The sequence below is a fragment of the Balaenoptera borealis genome, assembly GCF_965194805.1.
Source record: "Balaenoptera borealis genome assembly, chromosome: X".
NCBI lineage: Eukaryota > Metazoa > Chordata > Mammalia > Artiodactyla > Balaenopteridae > Balaenoptera > Balaenoptera borealis.
In genome coordinates, this window is record NC_138881.1 from 10,934,561 (window position 1) to 10,960,841 (window position 26,281).

Sequence of the window (26,281 nt, forward strand, 5' to 3'; positions counted from 1 at the left end):
TTGTGTTAATGAGGTAGCTTTTGGAAAGCACCTCCGAATGGGGGGCTGGTTGCCAGGGGAACCAACCTTTAGAGAGGGTTGGAATTTTCAGTCCCACCACCAGACCTCTGGGGAGGGGAGAGGGAGTGGAGATTTTCAATCACCAATGGTCAGTGATTTAATCAATCGTGCCTTTGTAACAGAGCCTCCAGGGCAGGGTTCAGAGAGTTTCCAGGTTGGTGAACACATGGAGATTTGGGGAGAGGAGGGTGCTCGGAGAGAGCTTGGGAGCTCCGTGCGCTTTCCCCATACCTGCCCTCTGCATCTCTTCCATCTGCCTGCTCCTGACTTAACATCCTTTCGTAATCAACCAGTGATCCAGTAAGTAAAATGTTTCTCTGAGTTCTGTGAGCTGCTCTAGCAAAGTAGTTGAAAACAAGGAGGGCGTTGGTCAGAAGCACAGGTGACAACTTGGACTTGTGATTGGCCTCTGAAGTCAGGAGGGGGAGGTGTGGTCTTGTAGGACTGAACCCTTAGTCTGTGGGATCTGATGCTGTCTCTGGGTAGATGGAGTCAGAATTAGTTGAATTTTGGGACACGCTGTCAGTGTCCTCAGAAAACTGAGTTAATTGCTTGGTGGTACTTGGAAGAAAAACCAACACACCTGGAAGGTCATAAGAATAACTGCTAGCCATGTTGTGTTTGTTGTTTTTTAGCTTCTCTGATGACAAATCCATCTACTCCCATCTTGCCATTTAATTTTTTATAGCCCTCCCCAGTCAACATAGGTGGTCCTAATATATTTTTCTTCCGGTTTTATTGAGGTATAATTGACATGTAGCACTCTGTAAGTTTAAGATGTACAGCATGATGATTTGACTTACATACATCATGGAATGATTATCACAGTAAGCTTAGTGACCATCCATCGTCTCGTATAGATACAAAATTAAAGAAATAGAAAAAAGTTTTTCCTTGTGATGAGAACTCTTAGGATTTACTCTCTTAACTTTCATATATAACATACAGCAGTGTTAATTATATTTATCATGTTGTACATTACATCCCTACTACTTATTTGTCTTATAACTGAAAGTTTGTACCTTTTGACTGCCTTCATCCACTTCCCCAGCCCCCCACCTCTGGTAACCACAAATCTGATCTCTTTTTCTACATGTGAGTTCATTTGTTTTTGAACTATAGTTGACCTATAACACTGTTAGTTCCTGTTACACAACATAGTAATTCGATTTATCTATACATTTCAAAATGATCACCAATGATAAAACTAGTTACCATCTGTCACCATGCAAAGGTATTACTTAATTATTGACTATATTCCCCACACTGTACCTTTCATACTTGTGACTCCTTTATTTTGCACCTGGAAGTTTCTACCTCTTATCTCCCACACCTATTTCTCTCCTTCCCTCACTCCCCTCCCATGTGGCAACAACCTGTCTATTCTCTGTATCTATAACTCTGTTTCTGTTTTGTTATGTTTGTTCATTTGTCTTGTTTTTCAGATTCCACATGTAAGTAAAATCATACAGTTTTTGTCTTTCTCTGTCTGACTTATTTCCCTTAGCATAATACCCTCTAGGTCCATCCATGTTGTTGCAAATGGCAAGATTTCATTTTCTTATGACTGAGTAATATTCCATTATATGTATATACCATATCTTCTTTATCTGTTCATCTATTGATGGGCATTTGGGTTGCTTACATGTCTTGGCTATTGTAAATAATGCTGCAATGAACATAGGGGTGTATATATCTTTTCTAATTAGTGTTTTTGTTTTCGTCAGATAAATAGCCAGGAGTGGAATTGCTGGATCATATGGTAGTTCTATTTTTAATTTTTTGAGGAATCTCCATACTGTTTTCCATAGTGGCTGCACCAATTTACATTCCCACCAACAGTACACAAGCATTCCCTTTTCTGCACATCTTTGCCAACACTTGTTATTTGTTGTCTTTTTGATAATAGTCATTTTGACAGTGTGAGGTGATACCTCATTGTGATTTGATTTCCATTTCTCTGATGATTAGTGATGTTGAACATCTTTTCATGTACCTGTTGGCCATCTGTATGTCTTCCTTTGAAAAATGTTTATTCAGATCCTCTGCCCATTTTTTTAATCGGGTTGTTTGTTTTTTTGATGTTGAGTTGTATGAGTTCTTTGAATATTTTGGACATTAACACTTTATCAGATATATTGTTTGAAAATATTTTCTCCTATTCAGTAGGTTGTCTTTTCGTTTTGTGTATTGTTTTCTTTGCTGTGCAAAAGCTTTTTAGTTTGATGTAGTCCCATTTGTCTATTTTTGCTTTTGTTTCCTTTGCCTGAAGAGATGTATCCAAAGACATACTACTAGGACTCATATCAAAGAGATTACTGCCTGTGTTTTCTTCTGGAAGTTTTATGGTTTCAGGTCTTACATTTAAGTCTTTAATCCATTTTGAATTTATTTTTGTGTATGGTGTGAGAGAGTAGTCCAATTGGATTCTTTTGCACATAGCTGTCCAGTTTTCCCAACACCATTTACTGAAGAGACTGTCTTTTCCCCATTGTGTATTCTTGCCTCCTTTGTCATAGATTCATTGCCTATATAAGTGTAGGTTTATTTCTGGCCTCTCTATTTTTTCCATTGATCTATGTGTATGATTTTATACCAGTACCATACTGTTTTGATGACTGTAGCTTTGTAGTGTAGTTTGAAAGCAGTGAGTGTGATACCTCCAGTTGTTTTGGCTATTTCGGGTCTTTTTTGTTTCCATATCGATTTTAGAATTATTTGTTCTAACTCTGGGAAGAATGCTATTGGTAATTTGATAGGGATTTTGCATTAATCTATAGATTGCCTTGGGTACTATGGACATTTTAACAACATTAGTTCTTCCAATCCTTGAATATGATATATCTTTCCATCTGTTTCTCTCATCTTCAATTTCTCTCATCAGTGTCTTATAGTTTTCTGAGTACAGGTCTTTTACCTCCTTAGTTAGATTTATTCCTAGGTATTTTATTCTTTTTGATGTGATCTGATATATTAATTTTAAAATCAAATTTCATTATCTCTATTGGAATAAATTTGGGTGGGAGAGATATTTTGTTTTATTCAAATTTAAAAGCTATATTGGAGTTAAGTGGAAATAAATTGTGACCCAAAAAACTGGTTAGGGAATCTAAGCTGGCGAAAGTAATACAGACTAGAGCATAAGCAACTGGGAATGTTTTAGTTATTAAACCAATGCCCCACAAATTAAAAACCCCAATATTTAAAAAATATATTGTGGGCTTCCCTGGTGGCACAGTGGTTAAGAATTCGCCTGCCAATGCAGGGGACATGGGTTCGAGCCCTGGTCCGGGAAGATCCCACATGCTGCGGAGCAACTAAGCCCATGCGCCACAACTACTGAGCCTGCGCTCTAGAGCCTGCGAACCACAACTACTGAGCCCGTGTGCCACAGTTACTGAAGCCCACGTGCCTAGGGCCCGTACCCCACAACAAGAGAAGCCACTGCAGTGAGAAGCCCACACCACGATGAAGAGTAGCCCCACTTGCTGCAACTAGAGAAAGCCCGCACGCCTCAATGAAGACCCAACGCAGCCAAAAATAAATAAATAAAATAAATAAATTTTAAAAGTATATATATGTAGTACTATATATGTTCATATTATATTTCATATATTTCAACTCATAAATATATCAGTTAGCTCTGATTAAAGATTAAGATTAAGATAATTTTCAAAAAAGGCAAAATCATAAAGATATAAGATAAACACATGTTAAAGATTGTATTTAACTACCGTGGCAACTAGTAAAATATGACAACTAGTTCAAAGGAGAAACCAAAGAATAGACACGTATAGGTCAGGAATGTTGAAATGAGCTCGCAAACGGAGGCAAAACTGTCCTCTTCCATCATGAGGGAGGAAAGTCACTTGAACCTCCAGAAGGCAGGATGTACACATCTATAGATATAAATGATTTTGCATTGTTATACCAGTAATTTACAACTTGCAGTAGACTAGCTCAAAGACAATGAAAGGCTAGACTCAGAAAACCAGGAAGGGTGTGATCTAAACAGTACATTTCTTTTTATTGAAGCATAAATATTTCTCTACACCACCATAAGATAATACATTTTTTTCTTTTACTATTTTTTTAAATTGAAGTATAGTTGATTTACAATGTTGTGTTAGTCTCTGTTGTACAGCAAAGTGATTCAGTTATATACATATATACACATATATATGTATATATATATTCAGTTTTTTATATATTTACATTCTTTTTCATAATCTTTTCCATTATAGGTTATTACAGGATGTTGAATATAGTTCCCTGTACTATACAGTAGGTCCTTGTTGTTTATCTGTTTTATATATAGTGGTTTGTATCTGCTAATCCCGAACTCCTAATTTATCCCTGTTCTCCTGCCCCCTTTCCCCTTTGGTAGCCATAAGTTTGTTTTCTATGTCTGTGAGTCTCTTTCTGTTTTGTAAATAAGTTCATTTGTATCAGTTTTTAAGATTCCACATAGAAGTGATATCATATGATATTTGTCTTTCTCTGTCTGACTTACTTCACTTAGTATGATCATCTCTAGGTCCATCCATGTTGCTGCAAGTGGCATTATTTCATTCTTTTTTATGGCTGAGTAATACTCCATTGTATATATGTACCACATCTTCTTTATCCATTCATCTGTCGAAGGCCATTTAGGTTGCTTCCATGTCTTGGCTATTATAAATAGTGCTGCTGTGAACCTTGGGGTGTGTGGATAATATATATTTTTTTACTAAGTTTTCTCATTACCGTGATTGTGTTTGGGATCTAACATAGCTGAAGAGTAAAGCTTTAGTGGGTTTATTATAGAAAACAGGAGGCTAAACAAGACAGCTTTTTAAGAAGCTTTTTATGTTAGAAAGCATTAGCAGAATTCTTGCAATAAATACTGTCTCTGTATTTGTCATTATGCAGAAAATTAGGTCTACCAAATGCATATACCTCTTTGGTATGCTAATCAGCAATATAACCGGGAGATTAACTTCTGTTTGACCCCTGAACTCCAAAACCAATGTTAGTTTTATAGTGTGGTGTTATGGAAAGAACACTGGGCTGGGAGTCTGAAGCCCTGGTTGCCTTTCTGTAGTTGTGGGCCTTGGATACATTTCATAAAAAACAATTCCAGGGGCTTCCCTGGTGGCGCAGTGGTTAGGAATCCGCCTGTCAATGCAGGGGACACGGGTTCGTGCCCCGGTCCGGGAAGATCCCACATGCCGCGGAGCAGGTACGCCCGTGAGCCACAACTACTGAGCCTGCGCGTCTGGAGCCTGTGCTCCGCAACAAGAGAGGCCGCAACAGTGAGAGGCCCGCGCACTGCGATGAAGAGTGGCCCCCGCTCGCCGCAACTGGAGAAAGCCCTCGCACAGAAACGAAGACCCAACACAGCCATAAATAAATAAATTAATTAATTAATTAAAAAAACAAAAAACAATTCCAACCCCAATGACATCTAACACTTGTGGGTGCTTGCCCTGTGCCCGGCACCATTCTAAGGGCTGAGTCTGTATCAGCTCATTTAACTTCACAATGACCCTGGAAAATATTATAGCTTCTTCCTGTTTCACAGCTGAGGAAATTAAAAGAGGAGAAATTTAACGCATCTCATGTGATACAGTTAGTAAGAGGTGGGGCTTTAACCTTAGTTCCATATTTGTGGAAATGATCCAGGTCATTCACAAGGTGCCATCAAGCTCTGAAATTTTATGTCATAAAACAAAGTCAAAACAAAATAAAGATGGAGGATACCAAGTAAAATGGGATCTGCTTATTTAGAAGTTTGTTTTCCAAACTTGTCTTATTCATTATTTCTCATGTCCATGACTTTATGAATAAGAATGGAAACCAGAGCTCTCAGCTAGCCTTGCACCAATTTGAGTAGGATAGAAAGGGAAAAGCACAAGACGAGATTAAACCATGGCTGGCAGGCTTTGATCACCTCCTTCAAAGGGGGTGTCTCATATCTATTTGCACTTACACTTAAATCAGAATACAAACTTTCTAAATATCTCACATCCTAAGAGTATTCTCATTGACCCCTGAGACTGGTGAAGAAATAACGTCATCAAATGGCTCACCTTTACCAAGAATTCGTAGCAGCTTGAGATAGATCACTTGATTTGTGAATCTAAGAAGTCCATCTAGGGACTTCCCTGGTGGCGCAGTGGTTAAGAATCCGCCTGCCAATGCAGGGGACACGGGTTCGATTCCTGGTCTGGGAAGATCCCACATGCTGTGGAGCAACTAAGCCCGTGCACCACAACTACTGAGCCTGCACTCTAGAGCCCACGAGCCACAACTACTGAGCCCTCATGCTGCAACTACTGAAGCCCGTGCTCCTGGAACCCGTGCTCCACAACAAGAGAAGCCACTGCAATGAGAAGCCTGCACACCACAACGAAGAGTGGCCCTCACTCGCTGCAACTAGAGAAAGCCCACACACAGCAATGAAGACCCAATGCAGCCAAAAATAAATAAATAAATAAAGAAGTTCACCTGTATTTGATCTCATAATTACATACTTGTGACTCTCTCATTCCAGGAAAACAGATCACATAAAATTCACGTAAGGAGGTTGGAGCTGGGCTGAACTTCAGTAGTATTGTTGACATCCAGCCGACACCCATTGGCAGGTTTGGGTCATGTCTCTGGTTCAGTTCATTAAGAACAATAGAGAATAGAAGATTCTTAACTTAGCTCCCCGAAGTGGAAGCAAAACTCAACAATATAAAAACTCAACTACTGTAAAGGCATTTTTCCTGCTTTGAGAAGTAGGATATCTTGTGCTGCCTTATTGCTGAAGTTTGTGCTTTTATTATTTCTCTGCATTTCCTGATGTTGAATGATCCATGATCAGTTGGGACTTAGTAATATTAAGCTTTGGACACCTATTTTGCATGAGGTCTGAGGTCACATTTGAAAGGTACACATACTGTGATTAATACCCCTCTCCATTTATCCAAAGGAGACCAAATGAATGTTTTGCTGTTTTAAAAAATCTTTATTAAAATGTTGTTTTGAAAGATAGGTTTTAGAAAGCAGATGCAGTTTAAATAAATGACATGTAATGCCAAACACAAGTCAGCGACTTGACTAAAATTTCCAGTTCTGTTTTTCTGTGATTATAAAGCCAAGTCAAGAAAGGGCCTAAGTATGTAACAGGATGTCCAAATTATTTAAAATTTTTTTTCTACAACTAAAAGCACGTTATATTACTTGTATATTTATGTACTTTTTTATTTTTATAGTTTTTTAATTGAAGTATATTTGATTTACAGTATTGTGTTAGTTTCAGGTATACAGCAAAGTGATTCAGTATTCTTGTAGATTATATTTCATTATAGGTTATTATAAGATAATGGGTATAATTCCCCACGCTAAACAGTATATTCTTGTTGCTTATCTATTTTACACATAATAGTTTGCATCTGTTAATCCCATATACCTAATTTGTCCCTGCTCCCCTTTTTTCTTCCCTTTGGTAACCACAAGTTTGTTTTCTATATCTGTGAGTCTGTTTTGCTTATACATTCATTTGTGTTATTTTTTAGATTCCATATATAAATGATATCATATGGTGTTTGTCTTTTCTCTGTCCAACTTATTTCACTAAGCATAGTATTCTCTAGGTCCATCCATGTTGCAAATGGCACTATTTCACTCTTTTTTATGGCTGAGTAGTATTCCATTGTATATATATACTACATCGTCTAAATCTAGTTGTCTGTTGATGGGCACTTGGCTTGCTTCCATGTCTTGGCTATTGTAAATAATGCTGCTATGAATATTGGGGTGCATGTATGTTTTCAAATTAGTGTTTTTGTCTTTTCTGGATATATACCCAGGAGTTGGATTGCTGGATCATATGGTAGCTCTATTTTTAGTTTTTTTAAGGAACCTCCATACTGTTTTCCATAGTGGCTGCACCAATTTACATTCCTCCCAACAGCGTAGTGTAGGAGGGTTCCCTTTTCTCCACATCCTCTCCAATATTTGTTTTTTGTGGACTTTTTGATGATAGACATTCTGACAGGTGTGAGGTGATGCCTCATTGTGGTTATGATTTGCATTTCTCTGATAATTAATGGTATTGAGCATCTTTTCATGTGCCTGTTAGCCATCTATATGTCTTCTTTGGAAAAATGTCTATTTAGGTCTTCTTCCCAGTTTTTGATTGGGTTGTTTGGGTTTTTTGATATTGAGTTGTATGAACTGTTTGTATATTTTATATATTAACCCCTTGTCAGTCTCATCATTTGTGAATATTTTCTCCCATTCAGTAGGTTGTCTTATCATTTCGTTGATGGTTTCTTTTGCTGTGCAAAAGCTTTTAATTAGGTCTCATTTGTTTTTATTTCTTTTGCCTTAGGAGACTGATCCAAGAAACTATTGCTACGATTTGTGTCAAAGAGTGTTGCGCCTATGTTCTCTTCTAGAATTTTTATGGTTTCAGGTCTTACATTTAGGTCTTTAAATCGTTTTGAGTTTATTTTTGTGTATGGTGTGAGAAAATGTTCTAATTTCATTCTTTACATGTAGCTGTCCAGTTTTCCTGGCACTGCTTATTGAATAGACTGTCTTTTCTCCATTGTATATTCTTGCCTCCTTTGTTGTAGATTGACTGTAGGTACGTGGGTTTATTTCTGGGCTCTCCATTCTGTTCCATTAATATATGTGTCTGTTTTTGTGCCAGTACCACGCTGTTTTTTTTTTTTTTTTTAATTTATTTATTTATTTATTTATTTTTGGCTGTGTTGGGTCTTCGTTGCTGCGTGTGGTCTTTCTCTGTTTGCAGTGAGCAGGGGGCTACTCTTCCTTGCGGTGTGCAGGCTCCTCATTGCGGTGGCTTTTCTTGTTGCAGAGCACGGGCTCTAGGTGCATGGGCTTCAGTAGTTGCAGCACATGGGCTCAGTAGTTGTGGCTCATGGGCTCTAGAGCGCAGGCTCAGTAGTTGTGGCGCACGGGCTTAGTTGCTCCGCGGCGTGTGGGATCTTCCCATACCAGGGCTCGAACCCGTGTCCCCTGCATTGGCAAGCGGATTCTTAACCACTGTGCCACCAGGGAAGTCCCACCACGCTGTTTTGATTACTGTAGCTTTGTAGTATTGTCTGAAGTCCGGGAAGGTTACACCTTCAGCATTATTCTTTTTTCTCAAGATTGCTTTGGCAGTTTGGGGTCTTTTGTGGTTTCATATAAATTTTAGGATTATTCTAGTTCTGTGAAAAATGTCATGGGTATTTTGATAGGGATTGCATTAAATCTATAGATTGCTTTGGGTAGTATGGCCATTTTAATAATGTTAATTTTTCATTCCAAGAGCATGGGATAGCCTTCCATTTCTTGGAATCATCTTGAGTTTTCTTCATCAATGTTTTAAAGTTTTAAGAGTATAGGTCTTGCACCTCTTTGGTTAAGTTTATTCCTAGATATTTTATTTTTTTATATGATTTTAAACAGGATTGTTTTTTACTTTCTTTCTGATATTTCATTATTAATGTATGGAAATGCAACAGATTTCTGTATATTAATCATGTATCCTGCTACCTTGCTGAATTCATTTATTAATTCTAATAGTTTTGAGGTGGAGACTTTAGGGTTCTCTATATAAAGTATCACGTCATCTGTAAAAGGTGACAATTTTACTTCTTCCCTTCCAATTTGGATAACTTTTATTTCTTTTTCTTGTCTGGCTGCTGTGGCTAGGGCTTCCAATACTATGTTAAATAGAAGTGGTGAGAGTGGGCATCCTTGTCTTGTTCCTGAATTTAGTGGGAAGGCATTCAGCTTTTTACCGTTGAGTATTATGTTGGCTGTGGGTTTGTTGTAAATGGCCTTTATTATATTAAATAGGTTCCTTCTATACCCACTTTGAGAGTTTTTATCATGAATGGACATTAAATTTTGTCAAATGTTTTTTCTGTGTCTATTGAGATGATCATGTGATTTTTGTCTTTGGTAATGTGGTGTATCACATTGATTGATTTGCGTGTGTTGAACCATCCTTGTGACCCTGGAATAAATCCAACTTGATCATGATGTATGATCTTTTTTATGTACTGTTGGATTCAGTTTTCTTTTATCTGATTGTTAATTGCCTGTTTTCCCTCATCATAAGGAAGCTCTCAGAGCAGGAATTTTCTCTCATTCCCTGCTCTGTCCCCAGATCTGTGCTGCATAAACATTTACTGAATGAAAGAGCAGACAAAATCAACTTTTTAACAGTAAACTTTGAGCACAGTCAGATATTTCCATCAGATCTATGTTGTATTGTTAATTCCTGAAAATATGCAGTCATCTAAAATGTTTTAGTAATTAACTTCTCTTAATGGAGCCCAGTAGCAAACATGGGGTGACGTATTTTCATAATCTGAAGAGTAGTTAACATCAACAAAAAAAATTACATATTCTTTTTCTGTTTATCAGAGAAATGTATACTAGTTGGCATATTGTGTTTATGCCATATGCTTCTAGTTGCATAAATTCTTGTCCCTGGCATCCAAGCAGTATCATGAGTTTGACAAAAGAAGGAAATACTAGAATTTACATACCTCATAAATCTGTCGTTTAGGGAATTTATAGTGTACTTTGTTACGCCGAAAACAAAATTTAAAAGATGTGTTTTCTTCATTTTCACACCATACGAATTTCATAGCATACAGAAAACATCACATCCTTACAAGGTCACTAAATGAAAGGTATGGGGCCAAGCGGTGAGGTTAGGGTTACACTCATGGGTTTTATCCCCTTGGTTACAGTCAGACTAGGATAAATGCATGCGCCATACCGAAGTGACCACTTCTCCATCTAAAGAAGGGCACAGTACCCCACTCTTCTCAAATTGGCCTTGGGGAACCTCACAGCTCACACATACAATAGAATTTATGTTAAATGGAGTTAAAAGGGGGTTCTCTTTCCAAATCTGCCATAAGATGTAATTCAAAGTTTGAATGGAAATAGTTCCTACCAGAATATATAGGTGTCTAGTTTGGGGTTTCCCCAGAGGCAAGGAGGTGAATGCCAGCAGGATTTGGAAGGTGATTCCCAGAAATACTGGCAAGGGAGTGGGAAAGTGAGACAGGGAAGAGAAGGCAGCCAAGAAAGAGTAAGTTATCAAGCCTATTTCCACTCTGGGCATCTGGACCTCATTCCCACTGGGGATCACTGGGAGACCATGCAGAATATGCCTCAGGGTTCTCCCAACCACGGGGTGAGGTGCCTGGGGTGTGGAATCACCAAGTCTCTATCCATCATTGGTTTCGGGCTGCCATCAGTGACTAAGAAACCCTCAAAGAGTTGCAGGTGTTCACAGTATGCAGCCTTTGGCAATTAGTAGATTCAGAAGTCTCCGTGCTCTTGAACACACACATGATCATGAATCCTGTTACTCCCTGTTTAAATTCCCTCAGTGGCTCCCAGAGCCCATAAGATGAAGTGAAAACCCTTCATTTCAGCCAAGCTCATGAAGCTCCCCATCATGCTAGGCCAGTGGTTCTCAACAGGACAGTACCACCTTCATGAGGGTGTTTTGGAAATGCACAGTGGGTTTTTAGGTAGACATGATGATTGGGGGCACTAATGTCAGTTAACACTAGACATCCTGAACTTTATATCACCAACCCCAGGCATTGTGCCCGACACCAAGTGGGTACTCAGTCAATTAATGTATATGTGTAAAAGGTCTCACAGAGTGTGGAATAAACTCCAGAAGCAAAGCAGGATGAATCTTAACCACAATGGAAGAAAAAATTCATTCACTCATTTATCCACCCAATCAGATCAAGATTCCTTTGCTGAAGTTAACCCAACTTTGCCATTTCAAATACGGTCTTTGGGGACATAGATGATTTTTTTCCACCCTCCTGCCAACGAAAATGTTTGAATCATGCAACTTTGGAGAAAGATGCTGAAGGATCCAGAATCCTTTGCAAGATAGATGTAGAAAGTGAGAACCAAAGAGGCAAACTGGCTTGCCAAGTTGGTAGAACTTGGAACTAAATCCTGATTCTCCTAATTTCCAGTCCTGGGCTCTTTTTTTTTTTTTTTTTTAACCAAATACTGTCTCACTCAAGAATAGCAGAACTCCTGAGTCAGGACAATGTGGTTTGGGGTAAGTTATTATCTGAGCGAATATAACTTTCAAGGTTTTCTATTTTCTAGAAATCTTGCCATCTAAAAATCATTTTAGGGACTTACCTGGTGGTCCAGTGGGCAGGACTCCGCACTCCCAATGCAGGAAGCCCGGGTTTGATCCCTGGTCAGGGAACGAGATCCCGCATGCATGTCGCAACTAAGAGTTTGCATGCTGCAGCTAAGAAGCCCACATGCCCCAACTAAGAGTCCGCGTGCTGCAACTAAGAAGTCTGCGTGCTGCAACTAAAGATCCCGTGTGCTGCAACTAAGACCCAGCACAGCCAAAATAAATAATAAGTAAATAAATATTTTTTAAAAATGAAAATCATTTTATAAAATGATTCATGAAAGCAGGGGATCAAACAGGGACAAACATTTATATGTATAGAACACAAAGAATTTATCTTCTCCCTCCCTTATTTCCACAGCATCCCGAAGTACTTTTGTGAAGACTTAGGCCATTAATTGTAATAATATATTTACATTTCTGTCACCTAGGGCAAGGGATTATGTCTCAGTCATTTTTGTATCTCAACCAAACAGTGTCCAGTACATGATTGACTAGGGAACATTATATGTTTGTTAAAGGAATGAATAAGTCTGTAAACCATATAGGAGAACTTTTGAAAATAGGTGGATAATGTAAAAAAAAAAAAAGAAAGGAAAAGAAAAAAATTTTTTTGTTTTAGCAAATTTTGCTATTTTTTTAAAAAATTATTTATTTATTTATTTATTTATGGCTGTGTTGGGTCTTCGTTTCTGTGCGAGGGCTTTCTCTAGTTGCGGCGAGCGGGGACCACTCTTCATCGCGGTGCGCGGGCCTCTCACTATCGCGGTCTCTCCTGTTGCGGAGCACAGGCTCCAGACGCGCAGGCTCAGTAGTTGTGGCTCACGGGCCCAGTTGCTCCACGGCATGTGGGATCTTCCCAGACCAGGGCTCGAACCCGTGTCCCCTGCATTGGCAGGCAGATTCTCAACCACTGCGCCACCAGGGAAGCCCTATTTTTTTATTTTTTATTTTTTTTTTAAAAAGATCACAAATGTAGTTCTAATTTTATAGTCCACAGAACATTTCTCAACCAAACTTTCCCAAATCAAGTTGGAGTGACTTTGAGGAAAAGTGTTTACTTTTTTTTTTGTTTTTTAAAGACTTTTTTTTTTTAAAGGAATTCCTTTATTTTTATTATTTTTATTTATTTATTTATTTATTTTTGGCTGTGTTGGATCTTCGTTTCTGTGCAAGGGCTTTCTCTAGTTGCGGCGAGCGGGGACCACTCTTCATCGCGGTGCACGGGCCTCTCACTATCGCGGCCTCTCTTGTTGCGGAGCACAAGCTCCAGATGCGCAGGCTCAGTAATTGTGGCTCACGGGCCCAGTTGCTCCTTGGCATGTGGGATCTTCCCAGACCAGGGCTCGAACCCGTGTCCCCTGCATTAGCAGGCAGATTCTCAACCACTGCGCCACCAGGGAAGCCCTACTTTTAAGGCCTATCTACACTGAGTTTCCTGGCTTTAGTCCTCACGAGCCATTCTATAGGGTTTATGTAGGAAACAGTCAATAGGCAAGCTGTAGGTGTATGCCAAGTTATTATTACATTCAACTGTGAACAGGAAAATAGCGAAGGATATTTCCACATGGGACGGGAAGGAAGTGCAGGGGATGGACTCAAGCCACGCCTTCCCCCAGTAAAGACAAAAACGCCCCGGATGACTGAGTGCCTTAAGCTGGAAACTTATGAATTCGGTAAAAGTCAAGGGAGCTAACATTCAGACAAAGAGATTTTATTCACGGGCAAGGGGACTTTTCTATATAGTAATGACATTTAAAGGGTCATAGACTTGCTTAAAAATCTGAAGTCGTGTTGCTCCTCACTGGAACACACTCGCCTCCCCTACACATAAAATATTATTCACTGTTCCCGGTGGTGAGCTGACCCCCCCCGCCGCCAACCACCACGTCATGCCATGAAGAATGAAATCTGCTGGCAAAATTAATCTCCAGTGAGACCTGACTTCAAAATCCATGTTCTTTCCATTACGTTGATAGGTGACCTTAGACAAGGTATTTATCTGCTCTAAACCTCCCATTGCTCATCTGTAAAATGGTGTGGTAATAGCTACTTTATATAGATGTTAAGAGTAAACAATTACTCTCTCTCAAATGTCTAGCGTGTAATAATCACTCCACAAATATCAATTTCTTTCTCTTCCTCAAATATCAAGTGGGGAGTTGGCCAAATTTGAGGGGAAAATGGATCATGGTGTCATTTTTTTTTGCTCTTTTCATCGTACCTTAGTTCTTTTCTGCTTCCTAAGAAGTGAGAATCATATTGCTGAAGACCAGATTTTCTAAGAAGCACATGTTGGTTGTCCAGCCCATGTCATCAGGGAGAAAAAGGAACCAGAGACTATCTGGTGTACACATTTCCAACAAGCTGTCCCCACTGCCTAGCCCAGGGCCTGGCATTTTGTAGGTTCCAGGTAAATGTTTGAGCAAGGGAAGAGGGTAGGAGTAGAAAGGGAAGGATCCGGGGGTGGGGATTGAGGTGGGAGGAAGAAAAGGAAGGAAGGCTGTTAGTGTTTGGAATTTGTTTCTACTATAAAGCTCCAAGAACAGGGTCCTTGACAGGCACAGAATGAAGGAAAGCAGTGTGAACCTCAAGACACACCTTCCCCTGCAAAATTTAGCAGTGTCTGCATTGAGTCTTACACTTCTTCACTGCCTCCTTTCATGGAACAAGAAGACGTGGAAAGAAACAGACTAGGAAAAGACTTCCATTTCTAGAACATGTTTGTGGGCTACAATTAATGGAGAAGATGAAGAAGAGACGCCATTTTCTTCTTCAGTAGGAATGGTGATGGAGAAGACGTCATGAAGTCTGAGGGGGAGGCCTATGTGATGGAAACACAGGGATGTGAACTCATCCTGTGCGTGGCCTCAGGCAAGGCGCTTCACACGCTGAGCTTTTTCATCTGTAAGATGTCAGAGTTGGTCCAGATCAATGGCTCTCAATCTCGGTTCTCCGTTAGAACCAGCCAAGGAGTTTCCAACTGTCCCCATGCCCAAGCCATAGTCCAGACAGTAGAATCGCCTTAGGTGGGACCCAGGCATCAGTAGTTTCAAAGCTTCCTGGATGATCGCAACGTGCAGCTGAGCTTGAGAACTGGGCCAGGTGGTCTCTGGACCCTCACTACACTAAGTGGTTCTCAACAAGCTGCATGGGCAACACTTGGGTTCTTTTTTGTAACAGAACCACAAACAAGACCCCCAGGTAATTTGTATTGATGTTAAAGTTTGAAAACTCTGGCCTAGACACCCTTCCACCCTGCCCTTTCGTCCAACAGTGCTTTGCTTCTGGTGCTGATATTTCAATATAACTTCTGGATCTCAGCACCAGGCACATCGTAAGTGTTGAAAGCTTTATATGTGTGTTATGGGTATATACTCAGCACAAAAATACCCCCATCACACCTGTTCCATGCAGGGGGCTAAGTGGAAATAGATTGGAAAACAAAAGGTATTCCTGTAAAAGGGGCGGATGATTTTATGGGATTCTGATCAAAGATTGTTTTGCCTTTGTAGAATGGAGTAGGGCCATCTAAAGAGCAGTTCTCTTCAAAGTCAGGCACACCAGTGTGGTTATTAAAAACACCTGCCTCGACGTGGCAGTTTGTGTCCAACATCTTCTCACCCGGCAACACATCATTTCTAGGTTCCTTCTCTGTTCCTCATGCTTCCTGATGGTGCCCTTCTTGATAGTTCTCCCCAGGAAATAATAGGTGCGTTGGCTGAGGAGTGTTTGACTTCCTCTGGAAGTTTCCCGTTGTCATGTTCATCACCTCCTTTAATTAAACAGAAGAGAAGTCAGCTCTGAAAAAAAAAAAGCAGAAACAGCTTCAAAATGCTGAAACTTAAGCTAGAAAGTGACAGATAAACATTATGCAAGATGTTATTCTGACCCTTTATGACTCAGGGCTAAGCAGGTGGGATGGCCCCCACGTTTGAGGCTAGTCATGTTTTAGTCGGACTTTTTTGAATAATGGTGTGTTTGGAGGAGGGAGTGGTTTGGCTCTGAAAGTTTAGGGAGCAGTGGCATGGGTAAAAACATAATTCTCAGTTCACTTCAATTTCTAGACTTTAGGTAACAGCCAATGTGGTGCCCTGCCTGTATCCCCCTGGCCTTAACATTTCAGTACGGTGTCAACAGTGGGCATCTACAGGGCTGAGGGCTTTCTTTGTCTGTCGCCCCCCACTCTGCCCTCAGCTCAGCAAGCAGAAGTCCTAGGATCAGTGGCCTGGTAGAAGCCTTCAGGCGATGACTGAATGCAGATGCGGGCTAAAGTAGCCCAGCTCCCTCAGCTGTCGGGCGAGGTCATGTGGAGGTGCACCATCTCAGCTGGCTCTGGGCGATGCTCAGCGGCCCAACGCTCCAGCGGCCCCAGTGATAACTTGATACACACGTGCTACTGTTTTCCTTCCCCTCCCGGCTCACTCCGTCCCTCCCCTGCCAGTGTCCTATCCCGGCTCCCTCCCTCCCTCCCTCCCCTGCCAGTGTTCTATCCCGGCTCCCTCCCTCCCTCCCCTGCCAGTGTCCTATCCCGGCTCACTCCCTCACTCCCTTCCTCCCCTTCCAGTGTTCTATCCCGGCTCACTCCCTCACTCCCTCACTCCCCTGCCAGTGTTCTATCCCGCCTCACTCCCTCACTCCCTCCCTCCCCTTCCAGTGTTCTATCCCGGCTCACTCCCTCCCTCCCTCCCTCCCTCCCCTGCCAGTGTTCTATCCCGCCTCACTCCCTCACTCCCTCCCTCCCCTTCCAGTGTTCTATCCCGGCTCACTCCCTCACTCCCTCACTCCCCTGCCAGTGTTCTATCCCGGCTCACTCCCTCACTCCCCTGCCAGTGTCCTATCCCAACTCACTCCCTCAGTCCCTCAGTCCCTCACTCCCTCCCTCCCCTGCCAGTGTTCTAGGAGCCTCCAGAGCAAACTACTTCCGCTGGAATCCTTGCCTTAGCGTCTGCTTGTGGGAAAACCCACACTTACACAAATTTAATCTGGCATTTGCTTTAAGATATTTGTAGGTATACAGTTCATACCTTTATATTCTTTCCTTTCAATTTTAATATTTTCAGTTGCTAAAACTAGTTATGATATGAAGAATTCAAAGGGTTTTGGTAATGGCCTTGAAGAGATCTTCTTATTACCTTGTTCATGAGACTCATTTGGCATCTGAAGTCACCAAGGAGTAAGAAGATGAAGAAGAGGGATCAATATAAGAGTGGCACAGGCCAGGGGGAGATGGGCCCTGGTTTCCAATCCTGGTTCTATACTCGTTAGCTCTGTGAACTTGGGCAAGTCACTTAACCTCTCTGCCTCTCAGTTTGACACTTCAAACATGGGAGAGCTAATCATCCCTACCTATACAGTTGTGGGTGTTCAGTAAGATGTGTGTAAAGCGTTTAGGATAATGCCTGTCACTGTTAGCTATGAACAGTTCAATGGCTTAACTGGTTACTAACCAAGGACACTGAATCCATTAGGATGTCTTCATCCATAAAACAGAAGATCCAGTGTAGCACGGCTCACGCCAATAAGGACATCCATGGTCTGCAGCAAGAATCTGCCCCATCCCCACTTCTCACATTTCACTGGCTAGAATTAAGGCATATGCCCATTATTTAACCATGAGTCAAGCTTATAATCAAGACAAATCTCCTCTTTCTCTATATTCTTCATTTTATTTCTAATACCAGGTCACAGGTGTATCGGACACTTATTGCTGTGTAACAGATTATCACAATAAGCCTCAGTAGCTTGGCTGGCACTGCTGACCTTGGCTGAGTTTATTCATGTATCTATGGGTTGGCTGATATACACTAGGCTTGCTGTGAGTCTGCAGTTGACCAGGTAGCTCTTTCACCTGATGCTCATTCTTGGGCCAAGAGGCTGGCTGGGGCGTGGTCTTCTCATGGCCATAATAGAGGCCCAGGTGTCTTACCGCCTAGGCTTGGAACTGGTCCTCATGCCATTCGTCAAACAAGTCACACAGCCACGTCCAAAGCCAAAGTGTGGGGACCATAGGGTCTGCCCACCCTGAAGCCACAGGGTGTGGGCATTCATTCTATTACAACAGTTGTCAAAACGAAGAACATCTAAATACCCACATGAATTCTCTGAACTCATATAGTGCTCGAGTTTCTGCCATTCATTTCTGAACTGGTTACTGCCTTACAGTATCTTCTGGTGGTCCCGTGTAAGGAAGGTGTTGCAAATGAGCAGGAGAGATCACTTGTCAGATGCCGGGTTGCACCGGACTTGGTGACCTTCCAGCTCTGGCCGCCCATGATTTGCAGTCTGGGAAGAAAAGCCCGCAGAGTATGAAAACCTAGAAGTAAGACACAAGTGTCTTTCCGAACCGGCATCCCTTGGTTCCTGCTTTGACTTCTCAACTAAATTGTGAAATCCTGGAGCACGGGTATCGCCGAAACCTGTCCCGTGTCTGAAACAGATGGCGAGACGCGGTGACTCTGACAAGAGGGAAGGGACCTGAGTCTGGGGGAAGTTTCTCGGCGGCGAGCAGCGAGCGCAGAGGATGCGCGGGTGGTGCTGGAGGCGGGTCCCAGCCAGATGTGCACGGCCCGCCCCGCCCTCTCTCGCGCGCCCGTGGCCGCTTCACGCGTAGAGGAGCCGCTGCGCGCCTCGCCGGGGCGCCCCCGCTGCGGTGCCCGGCTTCACCTCTCCGCCCGCGAGGACCGCGCCCGGGACAAGCCGAGGCTCCGAGGGGCCGAGGACCGAGGAGGCGGCGGCCCCGCTGCGCCCTCCCGAGGAGGCGGCGGAGGGAGGCCCAGCGCGAAGATGCCGCAGCTCTGGGCCCTGGCGCTCCCGCTGCTGCTCCCCTGGGTGGCAGGTGGAGTAGGGAACGCGGCCAGGTGAGTGTCTGGCCCTGGCCTGAGCTCCCCCGTTTGGCCCCTTTTCTTTGTCCCGCGTCCCCTTAGGCACCTGTGTATCTGTGCGCGCGAGACGGTATTTAAAGAGGATGCCCGGCCCGGAGCGCGCCGCTCTGGCGGCGCTTCGCACCGGCTCCTCGGCATCAGCTGCGCCCCACCTGGCTGCGTCCTGCGGGTCAGGAGGAGGGAGGCTCTGCGCGGACCCGCGTGTGCGGTCTGGCTCGGCGGTCTGCAGACGTCCACTGTTCCGGCGGGCGTGTGTCTGTCTGTGGATGGGCGGCTGGGTTCCGTGCCTGTGCCGTCTTGCTTTCCACTCTTTCCGAAGGGCGGCAACTGATTGTCAATGGCTAGTTTTGCTGGGGAAGGAGGGAAAGAAACTGAGGACGGCACAGAGTCAGCGTTTACCGTGCTTGGGCTGCGCCATGAAGGGGGCCCCTCTGCTCAATGCCTTTCTGATTAAGGTTCATGAGCTGGAAAGAAAGGACGTGATTGTCAGATGAAATCGACTCATTCTTGCCCTGGCAATTCAGAATTTGAAGCCGTTTCTTTACTTCCCTTAAACTTTCCTAAGCCCTGAAACTTATTTTCCCAGAGATCAGCAAAGCCACTTAATAAATACACACTTTTAAAACCTAGGGGCAGGACAGGAATAAAGACGCAGACGTAGAGAATGGACTTGAGGACACGGGGAGTGGGAAGGGTAAGCTGGGACGAAGTGAGAGAGTGTTATGGACATATATACACCACCAAATGTAAAATAGCTAGCTAGTGGGAAGCAGCTGCATAGCACAGGGAGATCAGCTCGGTGCTTTGTGACCACCTAGAGGGGTGGGATAGGGAGGGTGGGAGGGAGACGCAAGAGGGAGGGGGTATGGGGATATATGTATGTGTGTAGCTGATTCACTTTGTTATACAGCAGAAACTAACACACCATTGTAAAGCAATTACACTCCAATAAAGATGTTAAAAAAAAATACACACTTCTAGTGCATACTGTAGGCCTGGCAGTCCTAAACACTTGAGGGCTATTAACCCATTTAAAGCCCATAAGTGCTCTGTGTGGAAGGTACTGTTATTATAATCCCCGTATTGTAGAAGAGAAAAACCAAGGCACAGAGAGGTCGAGTAACTTGCCCCAACAGGCACAGCCAGTAAGTGAAAACACCAGCGTTCAAACCCAGGCAGTCTGGCCTGGAGACCCTGCTCTTCCCCAGTGTGCTAGGGCACCCTTTTAGGGATCACTCCCTGGAAAAGTTTTCTTGGTTCTCTGGCTGTGATGTTTTGCTTTCCGAGGCGTCCCCTAGAGCAGGGTTTCTCTGCTGTGGCACTATTGATCTTTTGGGCTGGGCTGGAGAGTTGTTTGTCTGGGGTGGGTGGAGGGCTGTCCTGTGCATTACAGGGTTCTTAGCAGCATGTGTAGCCTCTACACGCTAGATGCCAGTAGCAACTTCCCCAAGTTGTGACAATCAGAACTGTGTCCAGACATTGCCCAAGGTACGGGGGCGGGGCGGAGGCTGCACAGTTGTCTCCAGCTGAGTGAGAACGTCTGCGCTATTATGATTTTTTTAGTAGACAATTCCTGGGGAGAGCTGGCTGCGAGCCTTGGTTTGGAACAGGCTTCTTAAAGGTGAGCCTGACTATCTTTGTTTGACTTACAGGAAAAAAATCTTTTATCAGCGTCAGTCACAGTATTAAGGGATTTTCAAGTTCAAACAGAAAAAACTTCAAACCAGGTTCTTAGGATGTATGATCGCAAGTTTCAATTTCCTTTTCATGATAAAAATGTAAGGAGATGCAATTTGCTCATGATCACATTTCCTTGAACGTTGGAGGTTCTGGTATCCCTAGAAAGCCCACTTAAAAAGATCAAGTGCTATTTGGAGATGAGATTAATAGTTCTTTTAGCAGCAGGCAAACTGACCCCCAGGAGCCTCAGTTTCAAAGGGCCACCAAATTAAATTAAAAGCCGAAAAGCTCCCAAATAAACCCAAGAATATTACAATGGAGAATCTACGTCAGGATTCTGCAATTTCACAGTTTTCAAGATGTGAACTGTGGTTTCTTTACATGGTATCAGGTTCACAAGCTGCTATGTTTATTATCTGTGCAGCATGCTTGGAAATGTCTAATGCTCGGCTCTTCAGGAACTGCCCGGGGACCAGGTTCCATCAATTCCAGCCTGCAAGTTACAGACGGCACATTTACAGAAAGGCAAGGTGCTCATTGCACTAGAGTGTGTCTACTGATTACTTCCCGAGGTTTTACGACTTATAGTAAAAACTGACTGCTATATAGAGATTTCTAATATAAGTACTCGTTGTATTTTTTAAATAAAAACGCTGGTCCATAATTTCAGTGACCTAGAAAATTATATGCCTCTTAAATGGTGATTTGTGCATAGTAGACAGTTAACACTCATCAAATGAGTAAATCTTTAGCAGCATGCGGTTTTCTGATCTTAAGCATCAGAATTTGGCTTAAACCATTTATTCTTTATTTTGTATACTACTTCAAACTAATATTGTAAGTATAATTGACTTACAATATTAGTTTCAGGTGTACAACATAGTGATTCAGTATTTTTATAGCTTACACACCATACAAAGTTGTTATAAAGTATTGACTATATTCCCTTTGCTGATCCCCATACTTTTTAATGCCATTTGGGCGTTGGGACTATTTAGATGCACTCGACCTGCTTTGTTCAATACAGTAAATACGGTAGTCACTAGCCCCATGTGGCTGGTGAGTACTTGAAATGTAGCCAGTCCAAGATGAGATGTGATGTAAGTGTAAAAGACTCGTTGGATTCATTGGATTTTGAAGACTTTGTATGAAAAAAGAACATAAAATATCTCACTAATCATTTTATATTGAATACATGTTGAAATGATAATGTTGTGGATATACTGCATTAGATAAAATATATTGCTAAAATTAATTCCACCTGTTTCTTTTACATTTTTAAAAATATGGCTACTAGAGGGACTTCCCTGGTGGTCCAGCGGTTAAGACTCTGAGCTTCCACTGCAGGGGGCACGGGTTTGATCCCTGGTCGGGGAACTAAGATCCCACAGGCTGCGCGGCGTGGCCAGAAAAAAAAACTATGGCTACTAGAAAATTGTAAATGCCATATATGGCTATTATATTTCTATTGGACAGTATTAATCCAGAACACTTACTGATCTGAACTCCATCTCCAGCGTTCCAGGTCCTGACGCTGGCATCTTTCTGCCTTGGGTACATAAAATAAATATGTTATTAACTTTGCTATTCTTGAGTTTGAAGTTTGGAACAACTCCCTACTTATATTTATGTTATACATTTTTCTCTCTATTGAGCTCAAGTAAAAATAACGTGAGAGATGGAGGAATGTCTGGATTCATGTACTCACGGAGAGAGGCCTGCTTTCTGCAAACCACACCCTGTGTTGAGAATTGATTCTTCTCAGAGCCCTGCTAAAGGAAGTGCCATTGTCACAATTTTCCACAAACTTAGTGGCTTAAAATAACATAGATTTTGGAATTCCCTGGTGGTCCAGTGGTTAGGACTCCACGCTCCCATTGCAGGGGGCGCAGGTTCGATCCCTGGTCAGGGAACTAAGATCACCGCATGCCGTGCATCGTGGCAAAACAAACAAACAAACAAAAAACATAAATTTATTCTCCTAGAGTTCTGGAGGTCAGAAGTCCAAAATGAGTCTTATGGGGCTAAAACTAAGCTGTTGGCAAGATTTGTTCCTTCTGGAGGCTCCATGGGAGGATCTATTCCTTGTCTCTTACACTCGTAGAGGCTTCCAACAGTCCTTGGCTTGTGGGCACATCATTCCATTCTCTTCTTCCTTTGTCACCTTGCCTTTTCTCTGACTGTTAGTCATCTTCCTCCCTCTAAAAAGAACTCTGTGATTATACCTGGCCCACCCAGAAAATCCAGGGTGACCTCCCTATCTTAAGATCCTTAATTTGAGCACATCTGCAAATTTCTTTCTGCCCTATAAGGTAACATTTACAGGTTCCGGGGATTAGGACATGACTGTCTTTGGGGGGCCATTATTTAGCCTTCCACAGGAAGCCTGAGCTGTTGTGTTTGCTTTTATGGGTTGGATCTTATTTTAAAACATGATTTTAGTGATTTATGAGTGGTTAGCATACCATTCATTTCTTTATTCTTTTTTTTTTTTTTTTTTTTTTGCCACACTGCGCAGCTTGTGGGATCTCAGTTCCCTGACCAGGGATTGAACCCCGGCCCTTGGCTTTGAAAGCATGGAGTCCTAACCACTGGACCACCAGGGAATTCCTCATTTCTTTATTCTTAAAACCAGAATTTATGGGAATATACCAAAAACTCAGGAGCTGGGTGTTTCTAGGAAATGGTGACCGTGAAATGCACAGTTATAACATAGAAATCATTTCTGAGCAATCTTTTTTTTTTATTATTTTTTTTTTTATTTTTGGCTGTGTTGGGTCTTCGTTTCTGTGCGTGGGCTTTCTCTAGTTGTGGCAAGCGGGGGCCACTCTTCATCGCGGTGCGCGGGCCTCTCACTATCGCGGCCTCTCCTGTTGCGGAGCACAGGCTCCAGACGCGCAGGCTCAGTAGTTGTGGCACACGGGCCTAGTTGCTCTGCGGCATGTGGGATCTTCCCAGACCAGGGCTCGAACCCGTGTCCCCTGCATTGGCAGGCAGATTCTCAACCACTGCGCCACCAGGGAAGCCCTCTGAGCAATCTTATTTCAATAGTTAGTTTCACTGGCTTAGAAGGTATTAAAGTCCTTTCTATATATTATTTACGTATATAATCTAAGGTTATGTAAACATTAAAATGAGAATAAGTATATTATCTAGTCTTCATAAATCAGATTGGCATTCAACAAATTTTGTTGAGACCCTACTATTTGTCAACACTTTTTCAGTGTGATTTCAATCACCTGTCTCATCGATCCTAAGAAATATTGTGTCTATTTGACAGACAATGGGATGGAGAAACTTGAAGAAATTAGATGATTCCTCAATAACTGCATTGGATTTGGTCTTGTGCTCTAAGAACAGTGACATTCCAATATTTCAAATTTGTTTCTCAAAAAAAAAAAATTGAATACATAAAAGCTGACATCTTTACAGAGTACTTTCTGACACATTATCACCAGTGAGCCTGTTGAGCTTGACTCTTGTCCAGCACCATCAAGGGATATGTGTAGAATAAGTGGGGAATTCTTGATACTCCATCCTCCCAACTCCTTCCTCTCAACTTTGCATTCTCTCAGCAGCAGACTCTTAAGACCAGAATTCAAGTGTGCATGGTTTATTTGGGAGGTGTTCCCAGAAAGTTCTAGTAGGGAAGCTGGGAAGTAGGACAGAGAAGGGAAAGACATGTTATATAAATAAGTTACCACTGCGATTTAATTCTGCTGGGGAATTCTAGAAGACAGTAGGCCACAAGCCTTAGAATTATCCCCCCTGAGGTAAGGGAGCTGGGGTATCTATACTCCCAGCAGTCATTGGTTGAGGACTTCTGAGGAGGTGGATTCTACATGTTCAGCCTACCACACTCACAGGCAGAGCTGGCTCCTGCCAACAGAGGAAGTTCTTGGGCGTCAGGAAATGAGGCTGACCGTTAACCACAATGTACCACCATTTGTCAATGACCTGGTGAGACAAGGAGCCGTGGTAGCTCCCAAAGATAATTAGATCACTTTCTGTCAAATATTTTGTCCAGAGTAATCAGTAGTACTTCCAGTTTCTTTAGTTAACTTGCTGGTTCCAGTGTATTGGTTTCAATAACTAACCTGTTGTAAATCTGAAGGTCTTAACGGAAAAAAAACCCAAAAAACCAATATTTTGAAAGTAGTTTAAAATTCATTCAGTTCAAGTCAGCCACATTTACTGAACACCTGACATGCCCAAACATTCTCCTGAATGCCAAAGATAGAAACCTCTATCTGCTACCTGCACTGGACAACTTTGCAGGGCAAGCAAAATACCTGTCTTTCTCTTTTGGTGAGGAGGGTGCAGGGGGAGAGTTATAACTCCAACTCTTTGTCCAGTGCCTAGTACATAGTAGGTGTTGAGTAAAAAATTTGGTGCCTCAATTACTGAGCCTGCGCGTCTGGAGCCTGTGCTCCACAACAAGAGAGGCCGCGATAGTGAGAGGCCCGCGCACCGCGATGAGGAGTGGCCCCCGCTTGCCACAACTAGAGAAAGCCCTCGTGCGGAAACGAAGACCCAACACAGCCATAAATAAATAAAAATAAATTAAAAAAAAAAAAAAATTTGGTGCCTAAATGAATGACCAAAGGAAGGCGATGGAGAAGCAAATAATGTTATTTACATGTAAATAATATATATATTTATATGTATATAAACATTCAAAAGAATGAACATGGGTATATTATATTTATAAATTATATATATTTATATGTGTTTATTTATAAACATATATATATACACACACACATATAAATATGCCATAGAATACAGTTAAGAGAAATTTAGTCAGCACGACAGAGTCAGGGAAAGTGGAAGACATGGGATGACACCGAAGTTATGCGTATAGAATGAATGTGGGCCCACCTGATATAAAACAGGGGAGAAGGCAAGTGTTCCAGTGCTTGATTCATAGCAGGTCTTGCGTAGGAATAAATGAATGGCTGGCTGGACAGATACATACCTGCAAAAGGAATGCAAAAGGAAGGCATTGGCCCAAGGTATGGAGTGGAGTGGTCAGCCTCTGGGGTCATGAGCCAAGTGACTGCCAAGGTCAAAGAAGCCAGGCTGGAACCAGGCTGTAAGGAGCCCTGCATGTCCAGCTGAGGAATTTGAACTTTGTTCTGACAGCAGTAGAGAGCAAAGCAGGGCATCACCGGCTGATTTCTTTAAAGATAACCCATCATGCCCAATTCATGCTCAGAATTATCACACAGTTACACAAAATTATTTTTAAGGTAATTAATGATAATTTATTTTACCTGGCAGTATTTTTGCTAATATACGTAATAATAGTGTGCTTCTAGTCTGTGGTATCTCAGCTTTGATGAATACAAATGCAAAATTAAAAATCAAAATACCAAAGCAGCAAATACCTTTATAAAGATCATCACCTTGCTCTTTGAGTATTCCCTTTGTTTGATTTCTGGGTACCACATGTATTATAGTTATC

The 26,281-nt window shown here is 42.2% G+C and overlaps 1 protein-coding gene and 1 pseudogene across 3 annotated transcripts in view; both read left to right on the forward strand.

Moving 5' to 3' along the window:
- Window positions 1–26,281, forward strand: part of LOC309620924 (aldo-keto reductase family 1 member B10-like) — a 164,575-nt pseudogene that overhangs the window by 55,149 nt on the left and 83,145 nt on the right. The window lies entirely within an intron of this gene.
- Window positions 17,166–26,281, forward strand: part of EGFL6 (EGF like domain multiple 6) — a 63,608-nt gene continuing 54,492 nt past the window's right edge. Inside the window, exon 1 of one of the 2 annotated variants that reach the window (XM_082375702.1) lies at window positions 17,166–19,110. In XM_082375702.1, the coding sequence (XP_082231828.1) occupies window positions 18,809–19,110 (302 nt within the window). In that variant the 5' untranslated portion in view covers window positions 17,166–18,808. The remainder of the gene's footprint in view (window positions 19,111–26,281) is intronic. The other variant, XM_082375703.1, reaches the window with a different exon arrangement.